Below are 13,106 nucleotides of genomic sequence, written 5' to 3'. Positions count from 1 at the left end.
GTAGGAGTATCAAGTGATGAATAAGGGAAGGGTTTGCATGAAAAGAGGAGTTTCATTACGTGCACGTGCACGTGCTGATTTTCACAGCGTGAAAATCTTTGTGTCTGGGGTAAGATGAAGGAGGCACTAAACATGAATCCAAAGAATTTCGATGAACTCTGGGAGTCCTGTAAGAATGCTTTATTTGTCATTTCAGATGATTTTACTAATAATAAATTTGAGTCATTGCAGAGATGTATGGATGCAGTCCTTCAAGCTCATGGGAGTCAAACACTTCAAAGCACCATGACCTTTATTTTCTGTAGTGTACATTATTTCTGTTAAAGTGACAAGACTTTGCTTAAGCAAAATCAGACCTTACTGTCTTAAATAAATAATTAAAAATTAAGGCATGATCATATTTTATTTTGGTAAATGAGCATCATTTAGTGGCCTTTGCCTTTCATATAAGCCACTACTGATACCAAATGATCAACTAAAAGTCAGATTATTATTTGTTGTTCCTAAAACTTGTATAGGCGACAAGACTTTTGTCAGGTAATGTATTTTGGATGAGCCAAATTTCGTCAACCAACCATTTAACACAATGCTTCCTACTATAACCTACTATAAGATGATTTACCTATTAGCAAAAATCTGCTGTAAAAAAATTACAGTTAAGTTAATGGCTAGCTAGCTTGTCATGTTAACAAAATAACTGAACGTTTGTGTGGGGCTTCTGTTTAAGTTCTAAATGGAAATGGAAAATGTAAATGGAAGTAATGGAAAATGCGGTCACATTAGCAGGCAAAAATAGTCAACTACTGTATCTATTATTAATCGTGGAGTGATATATGAAGCACAGCTCACACAGGAGCAACATTCTGCTGCTTAATGTAATAAATCATCATAACCACTGCAAGATCTGTAAGGAATTCTTTCTACCTCATGCACAATTCAAGATATGTATGGATTCCACATGTAAAATAAGCAGAATGATGCAGAATGTTAACCGTAGCTTACAATTATACTAAATGAAGGCCTAGGCTTACAGGATGATTTTCTCTCATTTTTATCTTCATAATTTTTTCGAGATGTATCATATCCAAACAAATGCAGAGAAAACATGCAAAATTACTTCCTGTTGCTACAGTACATGGCGCTAATGGCTCGGTCCCACTGAGTGGTACAATACGGTACTGTACGAGTCACCTTTATCAGGCTTGCATTTCCACTGCTAAAAGGGTACCAATGGTACTCTTTTAGTGGCCGTCGTGTACAACAGAAAGTTTCAGTGAACGTCATTCTCGCTCGAGGAAATGTCAAAGTAAAGCTGTACAGGTCGTTTACATATCGAAGGAGAAGCACTTCTCACAAAACAGAGGCTTTATACACATAAATACCAGTGTATAAATGTTCATTACAAACTTTTGTCTGAACATGATTTGATTATAACTGCAGATCAATGATGCGAAATAGCCTACTGTAAGCCTACTGTAACATCTGCAATTATATAAATCTTATAATTAAATGCGACATATAAACACACACAGACCTTTACAGTCTGCGATATGTAACCAATTACAGAAAAACTACACACAGCACAGTCCTTATTTGGGTTCAAAAACAACATGCAACAGTGGTGATGATAATGGTTAAACATGTGTTGCGTTCGCAGGTCTGTGTGTGGGTGTGTATTACCTCCCATACACCCCCCACCCCAATTACGTGAGTGATGTCACCGGGTTATGGCTGGATTGAAGTAGGGCCTCTAGGATTTTTTCCAGCTGTGGCGGCAGACTTTGTTGGGCATTTTACACAGATCTACCACTACATGTGGCGTTATTTCATTGACACATGTCGTGGGCGCAGTATTAAGATGAGATCGCCATAATGTAATAGCCTACAAGCATGTCAATCTCTGCTTGAGCACCGATTTCCTCTGTTCATGCAAAAAACTTCTTGCGCACCCTCAAATATACGCTGCTCAAGTGCAGATTTTCTTGCGCCCTCAAATAAAAGCGGCTGAAGTGTGATTTAGTGCGTTTATGTACCGAGTATGTCTATAACATTCATTAGATTTGCTAGGAATATTTATGAATGTCTCCCATAGACTTGCGAAGCGGACCGCTGCATTAATGCGTCCTGACTCCTGAAGTAAAGTGAAATGGCTATAAACTCCAGCAAGATAAAGTTATTATATGCAGAGCCACAGACCTTTATCTATAAATAAAGTATAATTATGGAAACTTTGTTCATTATAACTGAAAGCTTTGCCGTGTTTGCTGGCCTCACGCATCACGCACCTGTTAGTCTGTCAGTCAGCACGTCACCTTAAAGGGTTAAACAGTACGCACAGCACTACTACGGTCACAGAAAAGTTTGCACTGTTATTATTCACGTACCTTTTAATACGTTTTCAGTGCGATTTTATCCTGCTATTTAAAAAACGACTGAATATTTTGAATAAGAAGCTGTAATGTAGCCATGGCGGGATGAATTTTGGTGTGGCGCCCCGCCATGGAGAAACAAATTTTGAGGAAACCATGGTGTACATACACGGTTTGAAGCAGTAGGGGTTGGATTTCACACTTTTCTTTATTGTAAATATTTTTGCTTGCTTTTATATATAGGAAGAAAGTGAGGTTGAATATTCATTCATTCATTTTCTTTTTGGCTTAGTCCCTTTATTGATCTGGGGTCGCCACAGCGGAATTAACCGCCAACGTATCCAGCATGTGTTTTATGTAGCGGATGCCCTTCCAGCTGCAACCCATCTCGGGGAAACATTCATTCACACTCATACACTACGGACAATTTAGCCTACCCAATTCACCTGTACCTAATGTCTTTGGACTGTGGGGGAAACCGGAGCACCCAGAGGAAACCCACGCGAATGCAGGGAGAACATGCAAACTCCACACAGACACGCCAACTGACCCAGCCGAGGCTCGAACCAGCAACCTTCTTGCTGTGATGCATGTCAGAAGCACTTCAATAATCACGAGCATGTTATTATCATCAGCTCAAGAAGATTGTTATTTCAAATTTAGACGTGGGGTGAACGCATGCAAGAAAGTGAAACCGCTCGCGCTTTAGAGGCCTTGTTAAAAACTACAGGGCACAGGGTATTCTGCTCTTCTTCTAGGCATTGTGGCTGTTTATCAAGACGACGACAAGGTTTGTTTGAGCTCGGATCGACCATGGCTCATTATTATATGTTTATATTATTACGGTGTAATATATTTAAAAATGGCGCTTGCTTTGTTTTCATTCTTCTGGCTTGTTGAGTGAGTGAGGTATCTCTGTAAACCAATAGCGTTCAGCTGCACATTTTGCTCTGCCTTTGGGTGCCCTTTTGTTGTGTTAGATACCCTTTGCAAAGGGAAACGGGCCATTATTGAAAATAAAGAAATAACCCCAGTACGAAAGGTGGCACTGTGCAACTTCTGACACTTGCTTATTGGAAGAAAAGAGACAGTAGCTGCGTCCAAAGCCGCCTATTACTAAGTAGGTACTGCATTTGAATTTAAATGTACTACTCGGCCGTTAGAAAAGTAAGTTCTATACAGTATGTTTGTGGGCAGTATAAATGGAATTCGGACATACTACATCCGCCATTTTCTCATGATCACCTGACCCACCCGCGTCAGTTGTGTCGCTTTACTCCCATTTATGAATTCTGTCGCGGGGTATCATGGGATAGTGCTGAGTACATGGAATGCGCACTTCCGAATCTCGCCAGATATAGTAAGTTATTCTGGTACTTCTCGCATACTGATTTTCGAATTCTATGAATTCAGGCATACTACTTGGCTTGCATACTGATGGGCGCAGCCAAAGTTTACAAGTTCATTAAAACCATTTACATGTTATTTTTTAAATGTGGCACAAACTTCAGAAACCAATGAACCAAGCAGTTCCACATTTATCTTGCCTTGATGCATCTTATTCATTAGAAATATGTGCTCATCTAGACCAGGGATGGGCAAACTTGATCCTCGAGGGTCAGTGTCCCTGCAGAGTTTTGTTCCAACACTAGTCAAACAAACCTGAACATGCTAATCAGTTTTTTAGTCTTTAAGATCACAAGAAATCTATAAGCAGGTGCGTTTGATTAGGGTTGGAGTTAAACTGTGCAGGACACCGGCCCTCCAGGACCGAGTTTGCCCACCCCTGATCTAGACTATTTTGTGCTTTAGCGCCACAGAGTTGTGTTGTACAAATAGAGCACTAGAGAGCGATTATTTATAGCCTTATTTCTGAAACATATAGCACCCTAAGTAATGCATTTGCAAAAATAAACACAGCGCCCTATAGTGGATATGTCATCTGAAACATGCAGCGCAATGTACCTGCCACAATGTATATTTTACATTTCGCAAAAATGTAGGCTAAGGCACGTATGTTCAATGAGCCTGGGTGGGATTTAATACAGATATCCTAGCAGTTCTGGTCTTCGTGACTGTACTGTAATAACCCGATAGGGAAGTTGCTGATGCTCACAATTTCCTCAACTCCCTAATGACACATAATGGCTTTGAATAACTGCTGCCAGCACTGTCATTTAGAGGCAACTACGAGCTCCTCAAAGAAGGAAACGGATAGCATCCACAGAGAAGTGAGGCTCTTAGTACAACGGCGACAATAGTAGAAATGAATCCGTGCAAAGATAGAGGCCAGAGGTCAGTCTTTTTTATGGAACTGACATATCATGTGGCCCACCATCGTTACAGTTAATCTATAAAGTACTATAAAATCCAAGAAGCCATTTACGGGCTGTAGTTCAGCTAATAGCGTGAGGGCCCATTACTGTCAATCCTCCATCAAACCATTCTCTGTAGCCACAGACCTACACATGAAGGGTTCAGTGTCTGCCATTTAAACCAACAATCTCACAGAACCACAAGCCATACAGTACCTCTGGTATACATATGCTTAAATCAATTGCCCTAATTAAGAACAATTCCTGCCTACGCTTGCTTTGCTAAGTCGTGAGCATCCAGCTAAACTCGAGGGCTGTTATTTGGCTGGTTATCACATGTGCTTTCTCCTATAAATAACATGGCCTATGAGACCTGTCAGGGACCAACCATCCATTCTCCCAGACACAAATGTGGCTGACGCTTAACACATTAGGGGGGAAAAGCAAAAACAGGCTGCATATAGAACAGTTCTATAAATGCAGTGAAACACCTATTGTATTTATCTGTGGTTTTAAGCAGTCCAATAAAATTGTTATACTGTTTATTAGATGATTTTAGAGATTTTTTTTTGTGCAATTTACAGTTGTACTTTGATTTATTTGTAATTTTTTACAGTTTATAAGGACATACAACAAAGAAATTAGTATTAGTTTAAAGAACTACATATTTATTGCATTAACTTTACATGAAAATATCATTTTAAAAAGTGGGTCGATTTTATATATCATTGTCTTAGTATTAAAATCATTTACTATGAGTCTTACTATAATTGTTACCAATTACAATCAATATATACTGTTTAACAATTAATATTAAACTGAAATAAATAAAAAAGTAATCATTTTTAGCAGTACTAAAATGGTAATAAAATGAAATAAATCAACAAAGACCAATATTATTCTACAAAACAACAAAAAACGAACGAGTTCCCGGAGCACAACAGAAGTACAAAAATTAAACAGAATAGCATAAGCATGAAAGTCAATATAATATAATATAATATAATATTATAAAGAGTTCAGATGCAAAAACCTTTAAATGCTGCCTGTAATTTTCTACTAAATTTAGCATTTTTATCAGGGCACTTTGTGTATTTTTAGCAATTTCACTTTTATAGTGATGAATAAATCCTTTCCGTTGACTTAAAAGTGAAATAGTTCAACATAAACAAAGGAGGCAGAAAATAATACTCAATTACTATGGAAATTTTAGATGGCACTTGGAGATGGCAGATGGAGTTATAGTGTAACGATGGTTTTGTTCTGTAGACTATCGAGAAAAAATATATATTAAATGGACTAATAATTTTACCTTAAAATGTTTTTTTTTTAAATAAATTATGTATTTAATATATTTATTTTTTATTTATAATTATATGCAATAAAGGACACGCAAACACTATATTTAGCTGCAGTATGAACTCTACTGACTGGCTTCTCCCTTTGAGAAATCAAACTCCTTTCCACAAATTGAACTAAAAAAAAAAACAAAAAAAACAAAAATCAATTAATTTTTGGTATTTCATTTTTAATTTAATAAATCAGTTTCACTTTCATTCAGCATTTGCCGGACAGCATAAACATGATGTGTTGAATACTTATTTTCCCCCACTGTATGTTGAGCTCTATACATCTGTGGGTGCAGTAAATAAAGATACCTATAGTAGTTACTTGGCTATTTCACTGTTGCTGAAGAGTGGTACAGTATCTGTGGTTTTCATTCAGAGATGACTTACTGCTTCAGTTGCTTCAGTGTAGATGAATTCAAGCCATTGTGGCAATTCTAGCATGACAATATGTCTGTGCACAAAGCGAGGTGAATACAGAAATGATGTATGGTGGAAGAATTCGACTGACCTTCACAATGGCCAGAGCAAAATCCCGCTGAATTGAAGAGACAAAAAGGTTTTGAGCACTGACTGGAGTCAGGACTCGTCTAGAAAGTGTTGGTTCCTGTATTTATTTGCTGTCTGTTTTTTTATAGGGATGCACCATTTTAGTTATATAAAGCATAGGTTGATTCTTTTAATTTATAGTGGGTTAAAAAACCCAAATATCTGTATCTGTATTAAATATCTTTACTGTATATGACATGGGCCTGCTGATTAGAACTTTTTGCAGTGGTTAACATTTGTCAAATTGTAAAAGTAGACTTAAAAAAATATAAATAAATAAACAATATCCTACTTGATAATAATAATAATAATATTAATGATAATAATAATAATAATAATCATCATCATCATCATCATTAATATTATTATTAAAGTATGATTTTTTCATTTCTAATAAATAATAAATATTAAATTAAATTTTATAATAAATAGCTAAATTATTTATTTGTTTATATGATTAATATGATATTAGAATATGTGTTAGCTTTTGTAAGTGATTTATGTTTTAGAATAGAATAAGTAATGTTCAACTTCTCAATAATATTAGTAAAGCAAACATAGGCCCTGTGTGGCATTTACATATATTTCAGTTAAAACGGAAAGCGAGTGCATGTTTTTTTTTACCAAAACTAATATTGGATTTTATTTTAAATGCATGTTTGTGTAAAACAATATAATTTGCACAAAGAAATGACGGGGTTCTTCTCTAAAGAAGTTGTTACTCCACCCAGTTTAGAGCATCATTATGGGCGTTTTACGTTATAACTAACGTAGTTCGTCAGAGAAACTACACGTTTTGGGAAACTGTCGTCACTACATCGTTCATTTCCCAAACGATGCATCGTATTATGATAGTTCAGCCCCAAGTTACGTCAGTGTTTGGGAAACGCACCCCTGGTCAGTGTCCTCAGCAATAAATGCATGGAGAATATTAAAGTTTTATTAAGATGAACTGTTGGTGATTGAATGGGTGTTGGCCAGATTGGGAAGTAGCTATACATGAACCAAGGAACATTAAGACCTGTATAAAAAGATTAAAGACCTACAACACGCTATTTCAGTAAATTTTTTAAATTTTAAGGCCCAAAATTCTGTTTTTGAGATTTAGGACATTTTAAGACTGAATTTGAATTTGATTGTGTGGGTACAAAAAATAAATTAGGCGGGTAGGGAAATTTGGCCGGTTTTGAAACCTAAGTCCCAGACAACTGAGTGACGGTCTTCACTTATTACCTGGTTATGACTGCCTATACAGAACCAAATTAATAAACCCCCACACCTCCAACCCTAACCCTACCCCACCTGACCCCCAAGTCTACACTTTACATATGCTTATGACAGTCTTTGGATTGCTGAGCGTTTATGTGTGCATTTCGGCGAGCTGGAATCAGTCAGCTACATCTGGCCACACTTTTTAAGACTTTTTAAGACCCTCCGGACCCCTGTTGAAAAAATCTGATTTATTAAATGGATATATTTATAAATATGGTACTTTAGTCACCAAACATCTTTAGAAATAGATGAGAGATTTAAATTCATGCAAAATATTGGGGGGAAAAATTAAAAACTCTTACAAAATTTCAATAAAATGTCATCATTGTTTATTCAATATTTTGCTCTAACATATAAATGTGAGTGTACTCATTTTGTACCATTATCATAAGTTATTTTGTTAGATAAGCACCAGATTTGGCTTAAGTACTGACTAATCTTAAAAACAGTTATCTATGTGTTCCAGACTTCAGGTTGTTAATGGCTGCAAAGGATTTGCAACCAAGTTTTAAAAAGGGAAAGTTTTATTTATGATTATTATTTTGTCCAATTACTTTTGGACCCTTAACAAGTGGGAGGCACATGTGCAAACTGTTGTAACTTCTACAGCGTTCACCTGATTTGGATGTAAATACTCTCAAATTAAAGCTGACAATCTTGTTCGTATTTATGGACCTAACTGTATATGCACAAATATAATATTGTAAAGCTTTAAAATATAAATTTAAATGAGATATTTGAAGGAGGTCTACTTATATATGTTGAACACTGTGAATGGTTAAATAGCTAGTGAGTCTGAGACACATATTTTAATCAGGCCTCAAGGGGCAGACGGGATCACATCCCTACTCCCCATAAAAACAAACCACTGCCATTTGCTACAGACTTTTCCCACCTCTGCACTATTATTTTAAAACACTCCATCCATTTCACCTGCGCCCCTTTTAGATGTGTTCATGGTGATTTATACAGAGGCTCTGACCCATTATTTTGCATGTTGTGGTTTGGTTTAGTAGCCTCGTGGATTGGAATGCCCACCATTCTGAGCACTCAGTTAAATCCAGTGCTGCTTTTAAATAAGCAGCTTAGCAGAAACCTTTTTACTTTATCTAACAGGAATAATTATGACAATAATGTCACTTTAATGGAGTCGGATAAACCATCCAATTTAATACACCATCTTACAACTGTTTGGTCCAGGATATTGGGGCTAAAAACAAACAGATACATGATTTTCTAAATACACTACTTTTTTTATCTAAGTAGGCTGAGCAACGGTGCAGTTCTACTTTTTTTTAACTAAATGGGTTCAACTCAGACTTTGAATACTAATAAGTAGTTTAACTCGAGGCCCAAAGACGTGGGCTTAATCTTTTGGCGGATATTACAAAATCTGACAGTAATGCAGTTTGTTTATTACAGAAAATTGCATGTTACAGAAAAATGTTTCAGGCCAATGTGCGCTTATTAAGTGTTTCAGGCTGGAAGTTTAAGAACTTCTCATTAAGAACTTCCAGAGCTAATGAGCAAAAAAAAGCGATTGATAATGAGTCATTGTCGACGTAAAATGACAAAAATAAAACTGATCCTCATACCTCTGGTTTCCATGGCAACTTTTTGTACTTCTGTGCAAGCAACTTGCGAATTTCAGCTTGATCTTTGTTGTGAGCAGTGCCGGCGTTGGGCTCATCTTCCTGCTAAAAAGAAACAGAGAGAGAGAGAGAGAGAGAGAGAGAGACATTAATGTTATCATTCTGCCTTTTCACAAATTTTATGTCATGTATATATCACTAAAACCCTGAGTTATTTCCGAATTTATTTTATTTCATTCATTCATTTTCTTGTCGGCTTAGTCCCTTTATTAATCCAGGGTCGCCACAGCGGAATGAACCGCCAACTTTTCCAACAAGTTTTTTCGTAGCGGATGCCCTTCCAGCCGCAACCTATCTCTGGGAAACATCCACACGCACAGATTCACACACACACACACACTCATGCACTACGGACAATTTAGCCTACCCAATTCACCTGTACCGCATGTCTTTGGACTGTGGGGGAAACCGGAGCACCTGGAGGAAACCCACGCGAATGCAAGGAAAACATGCAAACTCCACATAAACGCCAACTGAGCCGAGGATCGACCCAGCAACCTTCTTGTTGTGAGGCGACAGCACTACCTACTGCACCACTGCTTCGCCACAGTTATTTATTTATTTATTTGTTTGTTTGTTTGTTTGTTTGTTTGTTTGTTTGTTTGTTTGTTTGTTTGTTTGTTTGTTTGTTTGTTTGGTTGGTTGGTTGGTTGGTTGGTTGTTTTTTTTTAAACATTTAATAATTTATTTATTAGTTTATTTATTTATTTAAATATTGAATCATTTACTTGTTTTTATGGGTTTATTTGTTTATTTATTTATTTATTTATTTGTTTATTAATTTATTCATTTATTTAAAATAACACATTAATAATGCGTTAAGGCATATCAATTTTAGCAGCGCTCATTTTATTAATGCGCTATTAATGCAGTGCATTTTCTGTTGACCTGTGGTCTTGCCTGAATTTGAAAAAAGTCTGTAGCCAGTACAGTTATGCAGCACCAATTGGAAATACATTATATACATAACAATGTCTATTTTTTACATTTACACAAGTAAACGTATTTATTTGTTATTGTAATGTTTTATAATGAAATAAAGAGACATCTCTTTCAGAAGTAGTAACATTTCTTTATTCAATTATAACATTTTAAAGTAACAAATAAATACGTGTACTTGTGTATACATTAAATAGATGTTACGTCTTTGGGGTATTCGGCAATTCATAACTTTTTCATTTAGTGGCTAATTCGTATGAATTCGTATGATCTCATTCATACAACTTAGTACAATTTACTAATCCCCAGAGGGTGGGGTGACACGTCCTCTTTTTGAAATTGTACATTGTTGTATGACTTAGCTTTCCGAATTCATACAAATTACCAACTAAACTGATAAAACATAAAATAGGCTGCGTTATTTTAAAATCCACATTAGGCTACTCCAACATCCAATAACAACTACAGTTGAAGTTTAACGCAAAGAAGATTTTTTTCAACACATTTATAAACATAATATTATTAATAACTCAATAACTGATTAATTTTGTCTTTGCCATGATGACAGTAAATAATATTTGACTAGATATTTAAGACACTTCTATACAGCTTAAAGTCATATTTAAAGACTTAAGTAGGTTTACTAGGTTAACTAGGTTAGGGTAATTAGGTAGTTATTGTATAATTATGTTTTTTTCTGTAGACTATCGGGAAAAAAATAGCCTAACGGGGCTAATAATTTTGACCTTAAAATGGTTTATTAAAAACGTTAAACTGCTTTTATTCTAGCAGAAATAAAACAAATAAGACTTTCTCCATAAGAAAAAATATTATCAGACATACTGTGAAAATGTGCTTCCACGAGTAAACATAATTTGGGAAATATAAAAAAAAAAGAAAAAAAAATCAATGGGGGGCTAATAATTCTGACTTCATATAAATTAAATATATTTCCAAAACGTTGTCACAATTGAGAGCAGCAGAACTATAAAAAACAACGACAAAAAAAAAATTAAGCTGAGTCGCAAATATAACATTCATTATGGCCGAAGTTATGGCCAAATATACTATGGATTTTGTAGTACAATGCTGGGTTCACAATAAAAACAAAGAACTGTGTCACTTCCTCTGGATTACTCATGGGATGTTTTTCTCTCAAGTTTAACATCATGAACTTGCAAAAAAAGACACGATTGAAGGGAATTCTGCATGTTTACACCAAATGCTTTGCACATTCCGTGTCATTCCTGTCACTAATATATATATATTTTTTTTTTGTATTGTGATGCAGTCGGAATATTAAATGAGAAAACAGTGGTTGTGGCTTGTTTTTTCTTCTGCAAGCTGATTGCTTTATTTCATTTGTACTTTAAATGGAGAATTGAGGTCATATAAATATATACATTTGAAAATAAAAAGTCAAAGGTTTAGATAGACTTTCCTGATTCCATTCCTAATGGAAAATCTTACCTAAAATAACAAAACACACCATGGTTCTTCAAATCCTGTGTTGAAGTGTGTCTTGCCATCTAAAAATTTCTCTGTCTAGACTTTTCCTGTCTCTGAAGTCACTGTCAGTAACGCTGATCTTTAAGAAACAACATTTCCATTAAAAAGAAAATCTGCTGCACATTTGGTGCTGTCATGTTCATTGGCTTAAGACACGCGCCAGCTTTCCTTTGGTACGCTCAAGTCAGACAGGGTGCCATCAGCAAGGAAACAGACCGCTCCTCTCTTCAGCTCTCAGTTCATTTCTCTTCATATTAATCTCCTCCTTCAGTCATGTGTCGCACGTCAATGTTCACTGCTAATTAAAAATTGCGCTGAAGCATCACAAAACCCGATTAGGAGTGGCTTAAAGTCAATACCATCGAAGAGAAGTCACAGTAATAAAGGCCTTTATATATTGCGTTAGTAATTATATGTCTCATTTGACAGCTTGAACGACTGGCTATGCTCACAAACACAAACTATATTACACTTTATTAATTACTTTAAAAAAGTAATTAATTACTAATTGCACCATTAAAATAACCGTAACCCTAGCATATTACACTTTACTAGGTCACAAGTAGTGTTGGTTAAGTTACTTCAAAAAGTAACTGATTACAAATTGCATCATTCTAATTATAACTCTTCTAATAGGCTATATGCCGAGCTAGTGTTTCTTCCCATACTGATAAACTTCCGGTGACCGGTTATTGTGACTTTTTCTATTTCCTATGGTTCCATTTACACAATTGATGTTGTAATGCCATTAAAATATAATCAGTTAAATAGACTTTGGCATTCATTTAGTTGCTCAAGCATGAAACAAGACAAAATACTGTTTACTCACACGCGCCTGTCAGAATCTGCAGGCTAGCGCAGAAGCTCCATTGAATATACTGGGGTAAAATAAATGCTCATATTATAAAGACATGGCGGAGAAAAATTTAATTTAATGCAGTTCTTCTTGTACAATATGAGACCCACTTTATATCGGATATCACTCCAGCCAGTGGAGATCGCTGAATCTAAAGCAAACAGACCTTAAACACGCTGATTTTGCAATGCATACAGTTCACCGGAAGTCACACAGAAGTCCTTTAGCATGCTTCGGCATATACTCTATTGCTTTGTCTAAATAGTAACTTAATTACTTAATTTAATTAGTTGACTCAG

At 35.7% G+C, this 13,106-nt stretch overlaps 1 protein-coding gene across 4 annotated transcripts in view; it reads right to left on the bottom strand.

Annotated features, from left to right (window-relative positions):
• Window positions 1-13,106, bottom strand: part of b4galnt4a (beta-1,4-N-acetyl-galactosaminyltransferase 4a) — a 329,936-nt gene that overhangs the window by 162,283 nt on the left and 154,547 nt on the right. For 2 of the 4 annotated variants that reach the window (XR_015526501.1, XM_087312347.1), the window contains exon 3: window positions 9,447-9,548. Coding sequence is in view for 2 of the 4 variants with exons in the window: in XM_087312347.1 (XP_087168473.1) it covers window positions 9,447-9,548 (102 nt within the window). In the remaining 2 variants the exon portion in view is untranslated. The remainder of the gene's footprint in view (window positions 1-9,446; window positions 9,549-13,106) is intronic. The other 2 variants (XR_015526502.1, XM_087312348.1) reach the window with 1 other exon arrangement.

The sequence above is a fragment of the Danio rerio genome, chromosome 25 (genome assembly GCF_052040795.2).
Source record: "Danio rerio strain M-AB ecotype USA chromosome 25, GRCz13ab, whole genome shotgun sequence".
In the NCBI taxonomy this organism is placed as follows: domain Eukaryota; kingdom Metazoa; phylum Chordata; class Actinopteri; order Cypriniformes; family Danionidae; genus Danio; species Danio rerio.
The sequence above is the reverse complement of the archived record's forward strand: the minus strand, read 5'-3'. Positions and strand labels throughout refer to the sequence as shown.